Source organism: Eschrichtius robustus, chromosome 10, assembly GCF_028021215.1.
Source record: "Eschrichtius robustus isolate mEscRob2 chromosome 10, mEscRob2.pri, whole genome shotgun sequence".
NCBI lineage: Eukaryota > Metazoa > Chordata > Mammalia > Artiodactyla > Eschrichtiidae > Eschrichtius > Eschrichtius robustus.
The window spans coordinates 17,408,458-17,425,858 of NC_090833.1; the positions used below are offsets into that span (position 1 = coordinate 17,408,458).

The 17,401-nt window shown below is 45.5% G+C and overlaps 1 protein-coding gene across 4 annotated transcripts in view; it reads left to right on the forward strand.

Moving 5' to 3' along the window:
* Nucleotides 1-17,401, forward strand: part of ASTN2 (astrotactin 2) — an 899,407-nt gene that overhangs the window by 320,676 nt on the left and 561,330 nt on the right. For all 4 annotated transcript variants that reach the window (XM_068552572.1, XM_068552571.1, XM_068552573.1 and 1 more), the window contains one exon: nucleotides 539-646. In XM_068552572.1, coding sequence (XP_068408673.1) covers nucleotides 539-646 — 108 coding nt within the window. The remainder of the gene's footprint in view (nucleotides 1-538; nucleotides 647-17,401) is intronic.

Below are 17,401 nucleotides of genomic sequence, written 5' to 3' on the forward strand. Positions count from 1 at the left end.
TTGACTAGCTTATGATCCCCTGGCTGGCAAGGACCGGGTGGTATCTATCTTTGCTTGTCCTGTGTCTGGCTCTGGGCCTGGCATAGAGGAAGCACTTGTCTGAAATGTGTGTGTGAAACTAAGTCACCTGGAATGTTTTCTCAGCGTTAGGTTCATCATTCTAAGCAACAATGTACCTATCAATTATCTGGTACCCACCCCGGACCAGGTATTTAAGTATCATATCTCCTTTAATCTTCAAAGCAACCCCACAAGGTTAACAGCTTTTCCCCTATTTTAGAAAGAAAGCACCCAGGGCTCAGAAAGGTGAGGCATCTCCTCAAGGTCACACAGCCCCAAGGCTGCCAAGCCATGGTTAGAACCCAGGTCCGAGTCATGGCAGAGCCTGAACGCCTTCTATAAGTCATGCCGACTCCTGGGTCACTTGGGATTTACAGAAAGGAGTCCGGGGATGGGGTTGCTGATCTTCGGGATGGATGAGGGATTTAACAAGCTTCTGGAGGCCTGTGATGACTGATGGATTGTGATTATTGCACAGGGGGAATCAGCTTTGGGAGAGCCAAGGGGACGTCGGGTTCAGAGGCAGACGATGAAACGCAGTTGACGTTCTACACGGAGCAGTACCGAAGCCGTCGCCGCAGCAAAGGTAACAGAGTCCTTGAGAAGGTTCCAGAACCAGGGTTTGGAGGAAAATCTGGGAAGCAGCTTTTGTGCTTCACGACAAACGCCAAATCTTCTTCAGCCTGGTCCCTATCTAGTTAACGCTGAACCTGGCGTCTGATACCCTGAATACCCAGTCTCTATTTGCTTTCTGTCTTACCCCATTCCTCAAAGGATTTAAGTTTATGCAGTTTTTTAAAAATCCATCACAATAGAGAATCGGATTGAAAGGAAAATCAGAGTAAGGAAAATAATTCAGATTCAGCTTAGATGTATGCACGGTAATCCGTGCCATGCCGTGTTGTGTAGCTCTCAGAAGGAGCTGACAGCTTAACTCAGAGATTCTTAGCAACCAAAGTGCGAAAGGAAACATACAGCAGTAAAATGCACACGGTCTACGGGATAAAACTAGCGTTTGCTCAGGAAATTCTATTTACCTGACACAGAGACCAGACAGAGAGTTCTCCAGTTGGTTCCAGTAAACAGGACTCTGGGAGGGCTTCCTGGAAGTCGAAGAGAGCCAAGGACCTGGGCCCAAACTTGGCTCTGTCACTGTTCATCCACAGAACAGAAGCAGTAATCCTAACCTTCCCATGTTTAAGATGGGGTAGCAATACCTCCCTCTCTGGGTAATGGTGGGGGTTGATGGAAACGTGAGCATCTCCTGGTTTTTTTTTGTTTATTAGTTTTTAAAATTAATTTATTTATTTTTTAAAAATTTGTATTGGGGTATAATTGATTTAGTGTTGTGTTAGTTTCACGTATACAGCAAAGTGAATCTGTTATACAAATACATATATCCACTCTTGTTTAGATTTTTTCCCATATAGACCATGACAGAGTATTGAGTAGAGTTCCCTGTGCTATACAATAGATAACTAATAAGGACCTACCGTAGAGCATCTCCCGTTTAACTACAACTCCCGGCAACAAGTTTTCCCTTTCTCCACGGCCACCATCCTAATGCCTGTCCCCTGCATCCTTTGCTTAAAAACTGTTACAATCGCCTTCTCAATATTCTCACTTACTGTTTCCAACCCATTTTCAACCCTGCAGCCAGAGTGATCATTTTAATAATGTAAATAGGGATCATGTTGCTTCTTCTCTGCTTAGAAGCTTTAATCCGTCCTTTTGCATTTGGGAGAGAATGTGAAGTTCTTGCCACACCTACAGTCCCCTGAGTGGTCTGGCCCCACACATCTCTCCAGGGCTCTGTCTGCTCTGCTCCCCAGCTCTCTTCTCCAGCACTTCCCCATCTGTCTCACCAGAAACTTCACAAACATTCTCTCCCAGAGCACTTCCCCCGACCTCTCCAACTCACTCCTACTCACTCTGACATCTCCATTTAAATGGCATGTCTTAGCTGAGCCATCCTACATCTGATTTCCTTGTTTCATTCTACACCAGCTCGTGTGCTGTTCCCTCTGCAGACTTCACCCCTGGAATTTTACATTTACCGATACGTTCTCTGGGCAATGTTTGTACCCTCCACTGAACTGGAAGTTCACGAGAATAGGTACATCCATTGTCACTTGTATCCAGCTTTCCACCCCTGCACCAAACACAGGGATGGGTCCATATTTTTGGTTCAACTATAGGTTCATATATTTGAACAAATGAAGGATTAACGAATGAATGAAATAAATTCCTAGCCCAGTGTCTGGATTATTACGAGCGCTCAGGGTGAATGGTGGTTTTCCATCTGGCCCCTCTTGTTTTCTCTCACTCCATTCCCAGTTACTGGGAAAAAAAAAAAAGATCTCCTCTCCTTTCCTCTTCACTTTTCCGCTCCTGGTGAGTAGAACTAAGGCCTCAGGCCTGCCCATTCTTCCACCTCAAGCCACGAGGGAAGGATGTGCCTGGTAGTTGGAGGAGGGCCTGAGTACCGATGTTGCAAGCCAGTTCTGCCTGGGTTCTTCGAGCATGGTTGGAGCAAGTGCAACTTGAGGGGATGTAACAAGTGTGGGAGGTTCTCTGGCAGAGGAGGGTGCACCCAAGGCTGATGGTAGAGAGAGGAGATGGAGTGGGAGGAGAAAAGAGACACCTCACAGGTTTCTCCTCTCTAGGTCTCTCTCTTTAGCCTGTCCCATGAGAGAAATACCAGTGGCATTGGATTCAGCCAGTCCTGGCTGTGAATTCTGACTTCACCTCATCTGCTTTGTGTGGCCATGGATGGGCTTTTCACCTCTGGGTACTTCTCTCTGTATAAAATCGAGCTATTGATAACTACCTCACAGAGCTAGCAAGCCTAGAGATGGAAGGTTATGGGACTCACCCAAAGGTGCTCAAAAATTTTTGTTCTTTCCTCCTGAAACTCCCCTTCCCTTGAAAACAGTCTGCACCCCAAAGTGAATCAGCTAAAATCTCAATTTTGGCAATAGGGTCTACTGGAAAAGAGATTTATGATACAGTCTGAAAATCAACCCTTTCTTCCCTGAGCCTCAGGTTCTTTGTCAGGGAAATGGGACTGTTACTCAAAGGTGTCTGCTATGGCCAGGTAGCACCCCATCCCAAAGCAAAGAACTGTAGTCATCAATATGGTGAGTGGGTGGAGAGGAAGAAAGACAAAGGGACTGAGAAACAGAGACGGAGAGACATGTGCGTCTGGTGGGATTTCCCTAATCAGAAATCAGCCACCTTTCTCTGTAAATGGTTAATTAGTAAACATTTTCAGCTTTGCAGACCTTACAGGCACGATTGGAACTACTCAACTCTGCCACCTTACCTTGAAAGCTGACACAGACAACACATAAAGGAATGAACATAATGTGTCCTCATCAGACTTTATTTCCAAAAGCAGATGCTGGTCCAGATCTCACCGGTGGCTCACAGTTGTGCTGACCCCTACCCTAAGCCATCCGTATCATACAGGTCACCTCTAGGACCGATCCAGGAAGCAGGAGTGAAATCTCACAATGCTTTGTGAAATGAATCTGATCTCAGGGCATACATGGTCTTGCTGCTGAAAGGAGTTTTTTGTGAAGCAAAGAGTTTTATGTTTGGTCAAGTGAATACCCATCTACTCCATCATTTGTTTGGGCTGTGCCAGTTCTGATGGTATTTGACAGAACTAACTGTTGAGGTAGCTGGATATGGTAGGTTCCCACTTGGCAGAATTCCACCTTTATTAACTAGAGATGACACCGCACACAACAGAAGACTCTGGACTCATAGTCCGGAGATGTGGAGTGAAGTCTGTAGTCCCACCACCAACACACTCAGAGACCCTTGGCTAGCGTGTGCCCTCTTGGGGCCTCAGTTTTCCTATCTGTGAAACAAGGATATTTACATGTCATGTCATCAAGTCTGAAGCTCATTTTAATCTAACTTACATTTAGGGAATGATGCTGGGCAGTGTGGGAAACAGGGCCCGGGCCCCCAGCCTCAAGGTGGTTATAGCCTCCTTGCGGGGGGAATGCAGCTCACGCAGAGAAGCGATGCTGATCAGGATAAGCTCACGTGTAACTGAAGGTCCAGATGAGAACTGCAGATGGCGTGTCCAGCCACAGGCACAGGGCTGAGCAGGAGACAGAGCAGGACAGCTGCTGCTGAGTCCAGCATTACAAGCACCCAGCATCGACCTCCCAGCCCAGCTCTGTGCGGGTGGCTGTGTGGCCTTGGGCGAGTCTCTCTCACTCTCTGGACCTCTGTTGGTTGCTCAACCAGCTCTAGAAACTCAGGTTATCTGATTCCCAATCCCATGCACTTTCCTCTAATCTTTGCTGATTAGTTCCCCAGCAAAGAGAACCAGGGCATGAATGACCCCTGGTTTGGCTTATTTTTTTTTTTTGTTTTAGTTTCTTGTTTTACTGTGATAGTTCTTTTTTTTTTTTTAATTAATTAATTAATTAATTTATTTTTGGCTGTGTTGGGTCTTCGTTTCTGTGCGAGGGCTTTCTCTAGTTGCGGCAAGCGGGGGCCACTGTTCATCGCGTTGTGCGGGCCTCTCACTATCGTGGCCTCTCTTGTTGCGGAGCGCAGGCTCCAGACGCGCAGGCTCAGTAGTTGTGGCTCACGGGCCTAGTTGCTCCGCGGCATGTGGGATCTTCCCAGACCAGGGCTCGAACCCGTGTCCCCTGCATTAGCAGGCAGATTCTCAAGCACTGCGCCACCAGGGAAGCCCAATGTGATAGTTCTTAAGCTGAGATTTTCTGTAGTAATAAGAACTCTTGAATTTAAGCAACACTTTGTATGGATGTGTGAATTCTTTTTTTCCTTTTGATTCTCCCCCACCAACACACACACACACACACACGCACGCACGCACGCACGCACGCAGAGTTTAATCATGTTTTAGAGGAAGTGGACAGGTGAGGGAAAGTTCAAGCCATATCTGCAGAAAAGGAGGCCTTTGGGGATTGAGAGAAGGAGACTGTTCTGAAATTTAATCTGAGAATGCCTGGATGGAGCAGAGACTCCAGGAAATGGGGATGGAGTGGGGTGAAAGGTGAACATCAACAGAACAGTACCTGCCATGTATGAGGGCAGAGGTACAAGGTGCTCTGAGGGTGGGGACGGGAGAGATCCCAGAAGCTAGGTAGAGCCCAAGGCTATAGCTTCGGGAATAATGGCAGATGGGCTGGGGAAATAAGCAGGAACCATGCCTTGACCATTGGGGCACCCATCCCATTCTTTCTTCAGCATTTCTCATCAAGCCACAGCGTTTCTTTCAGCCCTAAAGATAATCCATCCAGTTGTCCATTTTATGTACACACAAAAAAACAAGGCTCAGAGAAGGGAAGCATTTTTCCCAAGGTTAAAGTGTCATCTCTTCAAATGACAAAGCAAATGGGGCAAAAGGTTAACAATAGGTGAATCTGGGCAAAGGATGCATGGCTCCTCTCTGTACTCTTCTTATCCTTACAGCTTTTCCATAAATTTGAGATTATTTCCAGACTAAAACAGTAGGTAAACAGTAGTCCTTCTAGGCTGATTACAGGTTTGGAAATCAGCACCCAGGGGTCCAAATCCTTGCTCTGCTGTTTCCTAGCTGCATGAGGTAGGGCAAGGCACTTTCCTTCTCTGAGCCTCAGTTTCCCCTGGGTAACGAAGGGTAAGCCTAGTGTTAGGCCTTCTACCCTTCCTTAGGCTTGTTGCAGGGATTAAAGGAGGGGATGTATGCAAAGGGCATGCTTAGTGGAGCGTGCCTGCCATGTGATCAATGTTCACGAAGTGGTAACCAGTTAAGTACAGCAAATCAGTGTCTGGTCCAGGCACGACTCCATAGCCTTTTTCCAATGTGCTGGTCTGCAAATTGGTCTTGCTTCTAGGGGGAAAAAAAAAAAAAAAAAAGGCATTTTAGGTAAGAACATAAACGTGGTGGGCCCGTCCTCTTGGGGACATTGTGATATGGTTTTCATCTTTGCCATCTTGTCCCTTGCTGTCCCTCAGCCTCTTTCATGGGTACATCTGCAGGCTACCCTCTGCCAGACTGCAGAGCACACCCCTAGGACCTGCTACTCAGAAAAGAGTAAACACTGAAGACAGATCGATTGGTGTTCAATCATCCTCTAAGCCTTTGTAGCTAGAGAAACCGGGAGAGAGTGACCCAAAGCCCAGGCTGTGGAGGGGACGTGGGACAGATGTGGGGTGGGTATGGGGGGCTTGGTTAGGGCAGAGAAGCAAGGCTCCAGGGTCCTTATTTCTCTCAACTTCTTCTGCCCAAATGGCCTGCTCTCCCTACCCAAAAGGGATTCCTACTGAGGACAGCATGACTGGTGCTTAAAACAAAGGGTTAGATGGTAGCCCCAGAAGTGAAAGCATTAGAGCTTTCAGGGGTGGGTTCATCTGTTATCCTAGGGCATGGACATGGGCATAGGGAAAGCAGGGGCAGATTAGGCTGGGTGGAAAGCCAGAGAGAGGGAGTGCTGAGTGAACTTGTGAGGGAAGGTGGGAGACAGGGACAGGGGGAGGAAGAGCCAAGCAAGAGAGTGTCATGAAGCTACTGGAAGGCTTAAGACTTGGGTTCTAATCCTGGGGGTACCATTCTTTGGTTATGAGGACTGAGCAAGGCTCTGGACCTCAGTTTCCTAGCTGTCAATCAATGAGGTACAACTTGATGCCCTCTAAGTTCTCAGCAGCGCCAGTCTGAGAAGTCATGATGGAAACTATAGACACAAGGAGGGAGAAAGAGGAAAAGACAAAACCACATTTGATTTATTGAACTCTCTCTGCACTGGTCAATGCTCTCTATATGCACCATCTTATAGAATTCCAAATAATACCATGGGAAGGGATTATTTTACCTCTGTTTTACAACTAAGGAAACTGGGACTTAGGTCACTTACCTGAGACTACCATGAGGTAAGGGGAGCTGAGATTTGGACTTCAGCTCTTTGGTTTCAAAACCTGGTCAGACCATTATATGACTGAGATAATATATGTGCAGTGCGTACCACAGTACCTGCATAAGATATATACTAACAAGACAGGAGGTAGGTACCCATGTCTTGCTGGTACAACAGCCTGATCAGATCCCTGAGAATGTCCTGGTGCAAACTCTCTAACCCTTCAGAGAGCGTCAGCCCTGGAGGAGCTAGGACTGGGAACAGGAAATGGTCAGAACTAGCTCAGACACTGAGAAGTTAGTTCAGTGTAGAGGGGAAAAGGCAGCATCCATGTGGACCAACCCTCCCAGGGTCCTGGTATTTGGTCGGGGAGGAAAACGTATGACAAAGAGATCTTCCAGTGCTGTGCTGGTGCCAACCCAAAGCAGTTGTGGAGCCGGTTTCGTTCATCGTTCCCAACTCCGCTGTGAGTGACGTCACAATAGTAGCTTATAAGCAACCATGCTAGAAGTATTTACACCGTGCAAATCGGCAAACAATGCAATGGAGGCTTACCCTTTCCTCCTCAGAGCCCATTGTTAAATAATTACTAGCACACCACTGAGAAGAACAGTCAGTAAGAAGTAAGAAGTAAGCTACAAACCAGAGTGCAAGGGCTTTTTTCTAGAAATAGAGCAATCCAGAATCTTTCCCAAAGGACAGTGCACTAGGCCTGGGACAAAGCAAACTACTAAGTCCAAGGCTTTGGACAGAGGATCTCTTTTCTGAAACAGAAGACAAGGTCAGCTGGGGAGGCTGGATATTTAGGGCCTGTGTAGGAGGTTGGAGACTCTGGTGTTACCCGCTTGAAGGAACGATGAGTCATAGAATCTGGGTCAGGTCAGAGCCAACAGTGGATCAGGTGTCCTCAGCTGTGTGGTAAGAGGGGCTGTCAGAGGCTAGCCAGTTCTCTGACCTCTTTGAACCTCAGAATCACTTGGAAAACTTAAAAAAAAAAAAAACAAACCCAATTCCAAATACTCATCTCAGACCCATTATATGGGAATGTCTGGCCAAGGGGTCTGGTATAAAATTCTTTTCAGGTTCTAATTTTCAACCAGAGTTGAGAAAAACCACTCTACAGTTCCCTTGACATATTAGCTAACAGTACATCCCTGTTCTTATTCTGGCATTGGCTCCCACCGAGTGTATCCCCCTTTCCCAAGCCAGGAACTCGACTCCCAGGTCTAAGAGGGATAACAACTTAGAACAACCATTTATTGCCACTTTTGTGCCAGATCTGTTGCATATTCACCAGTCATCCTGTGTGATCTATTACTGTCCTCGTCTCTGTATGCAAAAGAATGAAACTAAAACACGGCAGAGTAACTTCTCCAAGGTCATAGAATCAGTAAGTTGCAGGACTGAGTCTTGAACCCCATTCCAGTTGTTTCCAAAATCTGTTGTCACCATACCCCAGCATCAGCCCCTTAGGAGAATCTTACAGGTTTTAACTTCTTCCCTCTTATCATAACTCTTGCCCTGGTCATTAGCTATTTGTTATTTGTAGTAGGTAGATACCTTCCTCCAGAATGTTCCAGCAGCTCCTGCAGGCTTTATAGAGAGATTCTAGTTTCTCTCATGAAGAAATGATACTGGGAGTTTGGATTTCTCTTACTGAAGGAACAGTGAAATGCAGAAACCTAGCTTTGATCTACGCCTGCATTTGGCCCCATTTAACGAGACGTCAGTGAAGAGAAAATTGCGTATTCAGAAAGTGTTATAGGCTCAAAAACTCCTGTCTGATGTCTCTCTTCTCTCTCTTCCCTCAAACCTCAGAAGAAATAGACATTGGTTTTTTTGTTGTTGTTTTTCTCTCTTAAAGGTCCCTCCCAGACCAGCTGTCCCCAACCTGCAAACATCAAGCTGTCTTGGCAGACAAGGGTTCCTTGAATGCAGTGAGAGAGTCAAACAACTTCAAAAGCTCCCTCCCCAAGCTCGTGATGGTCCCTGAAATACTGCTTAAATTGTTCTTTCTCCTCCTCCTTAGCGATGCCAACCAGCTCAGCACCTGACAGCCCAGCATCCAAGGGAGGGAGAGGGCTGTCAGGAATCAAATGGGAGACCAAAGGCAATAAAGCAAACATGTCGTTTTTAGTTGCTTACACTAGCGAGAAGGAATAATCAGTCTCTCTCGCTTTCTTGTTTTTCAACTAGGCTCAGCAGGATTCCCTCACCCCCACCCCTTTTCTTTACACTGAGGGATTGTGACTCTCTGCTTCCCACCCAAGCATCAGCACTCTGTCATCCCTTTTCTTCACAATCCTGTGGGGTGGCCAGGATTCTCCTACCCTGCAAAACTCTTTCCCAGATAAAGAGGTGAAACTACCTGGCACGATTGCCAACTGTGTGCCAAGTGCCCTGTGAGATGCTTGCATGCGTGACCTCATGTAGCCCTGACTCTTAGTTACTTTCCAGGCTTCAATTTCCTTTTCTAAAAAATGGAGGTGAGAATCCCAATTTATAGGATTTAGGCGATGATCCAGCAGAGTCTTGTGTCACTAGAATACAAGGTATATGAAGGAAGATAATCCGAACACGGCTGGGAAGGGTGAATTGACCCAGATCGGGAAAGGATTTGATTGTCAAGTTCATTCACCTGTTCATTCATTGCATCAACTAATGTTGACTAAATATCTAATTCTGTTGAGATCAGGTATAGAGTGGCAAATAGACCAATCATGGGACTGACCTCAGGAATCTTATATAGTCTTGCCAGGGAGAAATGGGGAGGGAGAGAGGGTCTCACAAACAAACACGTAAAGAAATATATCATCTCCGACTGTGAGAAGTGCCACTGAAGAAAATACAGGGGGAAACTCATATCATGGGGAGAGTCATGAAAGACATCTTTTTTCTTTAAACAACTTTTTGAGATATCATTTGCATACCATACAATTCAATGGTTTTTGCTATATTCACAGGGTTGTGCAACCATCACCACAATCTAATTTTAGAACATTTTTGTCTCCCCTAAAAGAAACCCTGTACCAATAGCAGTTAGTCCTGAGTTCCCCTTCCCTCCACCCCCTGGAAACCACTAATCTCCTTTCTGTTTTTACAGCTTGGCTTATTCTACACCTTTCATATAAATAGAATCATACAGTGCTATCTTTGGGGGTTGGCTTTCACTTAGCATTATATTTTCAAGGTTCATCCATATTGGAGCATCTACCTGTGCCACATCATTCATTTTCATTGCCAAATATTATTCCATTGTATGGATATGTCACATTTTGTTTATTGATTCATCAGCTGTTGGACATTTGAGCTATTTCCACCTTTGAGCTATTATGAGTAATGCTGCTGTGAATGTTGGCACGCTCAACCAAGTAACATCTAAAATTGCGATTGCACTGATTATCCCACAACTTCAAACCCTGCATATCTTTTCTAACCTAACAGTGTATGAAAACACACTATGCTTTCCATCTTATCTTTTCCTAAAAAAAAAGGCAGTTTTGTGTGAAGGGATCGTGGCAGCCTATGAGTTGGAATAGTGGGATTTGTGAAGAGACAACACCTGAATGATTTGGAAAAACAAAATTGCTTAGCTAGGCAATGCTTCTTCTGTGACAACTTTGTGATGTGCGTGAATTTGCACATCTGTACGCTTATGAGACAGGCCATATGCAAAAGGTGCAAACCTGGGGCCCAGAGGCCAAATTCATCCCCGCAGGCATGCTGTGTTGGATAAAATTATTGTATCCAACATTTTAAAAATATGATAAAAATCTTGATTTCTGCTTTCTCTTGAAAATGTAGGAGCTCTAGCCTCACAAGTACTTGCCCTTTCAGATGGGGTCACCCTATTGCAGTTGCCAAGACCCCATGAAAGACATCTTTGAGGAACCAGCAGAAATGCTGAATTCTGAAGGATGAATGGGGGGTGGCTGGGTACTAAGAAAACACATCTCCACATGAGCAGGAGAGAGCTTGAACTTGAACCTATGCGAAATGGGGAGTGCAGGACGGTTTTTGAAGAAGAGAGTTGCATCGCCCTGTGCTGTTTTAAGAAGATCACTCTCTCCACAGTGGAGGAAGAGCTGGAGGGGGACAGACCAGTTAGGAGGCTGTTGAGGTAGTAGGGGGGCCCTCTGGGAGAGCATGGGACAGGATGTCTGCTAGGGATATGTTCAAATACAGTTAGAGCTGTTGATTGATTGGCTGTGAGGAGGGGAACCCGTGAGCGTTGCTGAAGATGAGCGTTGGATTCTGGCGGGGGGCGGGCTGGAGAGAAGCACAGCGCCAGGGAAGGGAAGGGCAGCAGGCCTTCAGGAGGGGGAGGGGTGAGCTCAGCTGTAGAGCTGCTGCCTTTGGGGTGCCTGTAGGCCATCCAGATGGAGACACTGCCAGCCAGCTCTGAGCCCAGGAGAGGTCTGACTGGGGAATGGGAATGTCAGCACTCCGTGGCCGTGCATTCACTCTTCTGTTTCTGCGTCACAAATGGCCACAAACTTAGCGGCTCCAAACAACATACATTTATTATCTCACAGTATGTCTGTCATCGAAAAGTCCAGTTATGTCATTGCCAAGCTCTCTGTTCAAGGTCTCAAATCAAGGAGTCGGCTGGGGCTTTGATCTCAGCTGAGGCTCAGGGCCTTCTTCCAAGCACTTGTGGTTGCTGGCAGAATTCATTTCCTTGTAGCTGCATGACTGACATGCCTGCTCTGTTGCTGCTGTCAGCCAGGACCACTCCCAGTTCTTATAGGTTACTCCCTGGCCCTTCTCACAGCCCCCTCTATGGCAGTTCACAGCATGGCTTCCTCAAGGGCAGCTGGCGAGCACCTCTTACACTTTGACTGTCTTTCTTCAAGGCCCCAGTCTCTCTTAAGACTCATTTGATTTGGCCAGACCTATCCAGGGTAAACTCCTATATGATTAACTCAAAGTCAGCTGCTTCTGGACCTTAATTTTATCTGAAAACCCTTCCCCTTTCTCAGATAACATCATTTAATCACAGAGTGATATCCCATCATATTCACAGACCCAACCACATTCAAGAAGAGGGGGTGTACAGAGGGTATATAGGGCATGGGAATCTTGGGGGCCATTTTAGAATTCAGACCCCCCCCCCCACTGGATGATAAAAAAGGCACAGGAGGAACCGACTCTCCTAGGCGAGAGTGTAGACTGGAAACTGAAGAGTTCCAGGTTGTTCGGCTCAGTCATGGATTCTGGGTTGAAAATGTCCTTCTGTCAGCATCACAGGTACCGTCAAACCACCTGGTGCTCCATGGGGAGGAAGCAGATGCCACAGCCCAGAGGCATTGGTCATGAGAACAGCTTAGGGGCTGTGGGACACAGGGATTCAGGGGAGATCTGTACCTAAAGTTCACTGAGTCAAACCTATTCTGTGTCAGACTGGAAAAGGACTCTTCCTTCATGGCTCCCGTTGAGCAAATTTACTAACCATCTGCCTCTTTCAATTAGAGTAGATTTTGGAAGAAGTGCGGTCAACTCTGGTTCTTGCACTCAAATGCTGGGGAACATTGGGAAAGTCTCTTTGGCTCTCCATCCATTCAGTTGGGGTGTGGTGTTTGAATAAACTACGTCTGAGGCCTCTTCCAGCTCTGAAATTCTATGCTTTTATTCATTGGACATACATTGTACATTCCAGGAACAGTATGACTTTTTTGGGAATCGGGGGTTAATAAACATGGTTCCAGGGAATTTCTTGACAGTCCAGTGGTTAAGACTCTGCACTTTCACTGCCGAGGGCACGGGTCAATCCCTGGTTGGGGAACTAAGATCCTGCAGGCCATGCAACATGGCCAGAAATAAAAAATAAGATGTGATTCCAGCCTTTAAGAAGCTCCTCTTCTGGCTGCTGTATGTGGAAAAAGTCAAGACCACTGACTATCCCAAGCTCATCTCTCCACGGTGAGAATACTCAGGGAACTGAGATATTTCAACAACATTGGGGATGGCATGCTTATTGTTTCTATCATTTTTCACCAGTGTAAAATCATGTAATAGTACTACTAGAGGAAAATAGAAAAATAGAAACAAACAAGAACCTTCTAGACCAAAGAGTGTATTTCATTTTTCCTCATCGTCATTTACATATATATTTTTCTCATCATTGTAACTGTAATCAACACACACGTTTCACTTGCTTTCTTTTTTTTACTCAACATTATATTATGACCATAGTTTTTCCATGACACTCTGAACCTGAAGATACTCATTGTAGCATAATCTGTAATATTGAAAAATTAGAATGAGCCTGAATGACCAGCAACAGGGAAATGGCTAAGTGAATTACGATGCGTCAACTTGATGGAACATTATGCAGCCAGATAATTGTTGAGAATGATTTTTTAAGAAGGGCGGAATTCACAAACCACAGCGCTTACTTCCGAGGACAAACAGAACAATTCATTTAAAATATATACTTGGGTGAATCACAATATGTATATTTATTTATCCTTCTCTTTATCAGTTATACTCTGCCTGTTCTCAAAAGGGATTTCAGGTGAGTGGATTTGCTGGAGGTAATTGCACCAGTGTGCAATGCTTGATTCATGGTCTTTGGAAGTAAACAGGTGGTGGAAGGGACTTCCCTGGTGGTCCAGGGGCTAAGACTCCGAGCTCCCAATGCAGAGTGCCTGGGTTCAATCCCTGGTCAGGGAACTAGATCCCATATGCTGCAACTAAAAGATCCCGCATGCCGCCACTAAAAAAGATCCTGCATGCCGCATCGAAGATCCCACGTGCCGCAACTGAGACCCGGTGCAGCCAAATAAATAAATACAGTAAGTCCCCTATACACGAACCTTCAAGTTGAAAACTTTCAAAGATTCGAACGTGCATTCCATCAGCGTCAGGCATGAGTGAAATTGCAGATTGCCCTCCGTCTCCTGTTTATGACGATCCTTCAGCTCTACCATCTCCCACCTCCTCTCCCTCCTCCAGTCAGTAACTCTTCTTGCCTGTTCCCTCGATGCCAGCCCCTGGATGCCAGCTGTTGCACTGTACTACTGTACTTTTCAAGGCACTGTACTGTAAAATTAAACATGTTTTACTTTTTGTGCTTGTTTGCTTTTTATGTATTATTTGTGTGAAAAGTATTATAAACCTATTACAGTACAGTACTGTATAGCCGACTGTGTTAGATGGCTACCTGGGCTAACTTTGTTGGACTTAACGAACAACTTGGACTTAGGAACGTGCTCTCGGAATTGATCTTGTATGCGTATGTAGGGAACTTACTGTAAATAAATAAATACTAAAAAAAAAAAAAAAAAAAAAACAAACCAAAGGTGGTTGTGAGTCCTAGCAGAGTGATGTTGGGAAGATCACTTTAACCCACTGGCTCCTGCTTTCCTCAGCTCTGTAATACATACTTGTAGTTCCTTCTTCTTCTAAAAGTGGTTTTGAGGTTGAAATGGAATAATACAAGTAAAGCAGTCAGCACAGTTCCTGGCAGATGGTAGGTGATGGATAAATCTGCCCACTTCCCTTTATACCCTAGGTTAGTGTGTCTCAGTAGCTAGGTCAGATGATCTCAAAGGTCTATTCTATCTTTGAATTGATTCGGAATCTTGAAAAATGTTGCCTATCCCTCTTTCATTACTCATTCAAACCCTTGTGTGTCTGGTCTTGGGATCTCTGGAGGCATGAATGCATTTCATCTTTACTTAATGGAAAAAAAATAAATAAAAGAAAGAAGATGAAGAAGTCAAAACTAAGTGTCCAGGTGGAAAGCGTCCTGGACCATGAGAATGATCTCCTTGTACTCTGTCCTTGTATGATGTTTTGAGTGAAGTTACTTTCCCCTTTAACATGGTTCCCAACCCTATGTGCATAGGAAACATGTTTGGGTTTAAAACACAAATACCTACCTTTGGACTTCAACCCAGAGTTTTATTTAAAAGTTTGGGGTAGAGCCTGAGCATTTCTGAGTTTTTATAAAAGCTCTCCAGGTGCAGCCGTGGTTGAGAATCTCTGCCTTAGGGAACCACACCAAAGAAGAGTAAGACTGGTGGCCCATGTGCTCAAGGCATGTTCAGCCTGGTAGAGCGATACCAGATCCATCAAATTCAGTGGCTTCTGTTTCTCTCTATTATCTCTCTATAATCAAATAGATTATAATTCTAGGATGTCCTCTTGGCTCTGCAATTCTGTGGTTCTCATTGAAGGATACCTTTTGTTTTGTTTTTAGCAAATGTAAGAAAATGTAGTATTAGCCGCGTGCTGATGGCTGAGGCGGTTTAGAGTGAGGAGTTGGGATACATAGGGTCCAAAAATAAAGGATAGCTCTTCAGAAAAGGAAAATCTTGAAACACACATCTAACGAAATAATTTTCTTTCTGTTGGAGAAACTAGAAACAAGGAGAAGAGAGACTCCTCCCATTCCAGAAGAGGTCTCCAGCAGGCGTTCCACCATTTAAGTCCAAGGTAATTTCAGTTCACAAGACTTGTACTGGAAGCCTGCTGTGTAGGCCCTGGGAATACAGAGACAAGTGAGGCACGGTCTTTGCCCTGTGGGTCACACAGTCTGGTAAGGGCAAGAATCAAATGGGCAATTACAATAGAGCGTGAAAAGGGCTGTGATAGAGGCTGGTGGTGATTTCTGTGCTGGCACAAAAGAAGAGCACCTGACCAGCTTGGTGGGATCAGACTAGGGATGCTGGCATGGGAAATATCTAGGCTGAGTTCTGAAGAGCAGGGTGGTGGTGTTGAAGGGAAGAAGGTCAGAGAAGACTACTGCATACAGAGGGGACTGAGAATAGAGTGAGATTGAGCAAAACGCCTGGCATACTGTAGGGCCTCAAAATTATTCCTGTTGAAAAAGAAGGAAGAAAAAAAGGAAGGGAAGGAAGGATATGTCTACTTCGTTTCATTGAAATGTAAACTTTGAAGAGCAGAGAGCTAGAGGTGACATTGGCTGAGCGATTTGGACTTTATCATGATGACACTGAGAAGCCATCAAAGGATTTCAACAAAGAAGTGATGTTTTCTGACTTGTGTGGTAGAAAGGTCACTCTAGCTTTTGTAGAAGCTGGGATAGAAGGGGACAAGAATGGGGTGAGAGAGAGCAGGTAGGAGGCTGTTGCAATAATTCAGGTGAAAAATGGTACCATCTGGCCTAAGACAGGGATGGTGGGGATGGAGAGCATCTCCTTTATTACAGGATGTAGTCACAGGCCACACCCACTACCTCCCTCATGTGGTCCAGCCCCATCACCATGGCAACATCCTCTTTAAAATCCCTGACCAGAGAGAGTGGTAACAACTCTTACATCTGTTCCTGGAGGTCCTGCCTCTAAGTTTTTTCTTTCTTTTTCTTCTTTTTTTCCCCTTTGATTGTATCTGATCCAGCCTCACTGGGTAATTGAGTGTTTGAGAGTGAAGAATTATCTCAGGAGCTTGGCCCTTATCTTGACAGCGAAGCAGCACTTTTAATTTAATTTTGTTCGGAGACGCATGGGTAACAAATTTCACTAATCGCCCGACTGTCGCCTTCTGCATGGTAACGAGCCGTTTGTTACTAGGCAGCCCAGCGTAAATACATATGAGGGAGCAGTCGGGGGACAGAGACAGGGGCTGGGGAAGAAGGAAGGGACAGCTGCAATCAATATTAGCCAGGCTGGGGCTGCCACCAGGTGTAGAATCAGAGATGGGAATCCGGCTGCGTAACAAAAAGAGAGGGGCTTGGGAGTTAGGTTCACCGGAGCTCCTGGCCTTGCTCTGCCTCCTTCTGTCTGGGTGCAACCTTGAGCAAGTGACTTCACTCTCTGCATCTTGAGTTTCCTATCTGAAGGTGGAGGTGTATACTCCCTACCCCACTGGGTTATGAGAGTTAAATGAGAAACAATACAATCAGTACACCGCTAAGCATTATGCCATGATATTTTCAGTGCTGGTGAGGACCTTAAAGGAAATACTCTGCCCCCCCCCCCCGCCATCCAATGTTGAAAGTTCTTTCAGAACATCAGCTCCAGACTGTTGGCCAGCTTTTGCCTGCATTCTCCAGATGGGGAGCTCACTTACTATTGAGGCCGCCAATAGTTGTGACTCTCAGAATTGTCTTGGTACACTGGTGTGAAATATGCATCTTTCAAGATTTCCACCCTACCTCAGCCCCCGCCCTGCCTCTGGACCCCTGCAAAGAGTAAATTTTCAATCTCCTCCCTAAGTAAGCTCCCTCCCGCCCAGACTTGGTTAACTCTTCTTGTGTCCAGATAAAAATACCCAGATGAAATCAGTGCTAGAAAAGCCCTTGTAAGTCATGTGGCACAACTTTGCATTTTACAGATGGGGAAACTAAGGCCAAGAGGGAGGGAAATAAATTTAAAAATAGCTGTTATTTATTGAGCATCCATTACGGGCCAAGCACCCTACCTGTGTTCTCATTTAATCCTTTCAGTACAAGGTCTTCTGATTTTGTAGATGGGGAAACTGAGGCA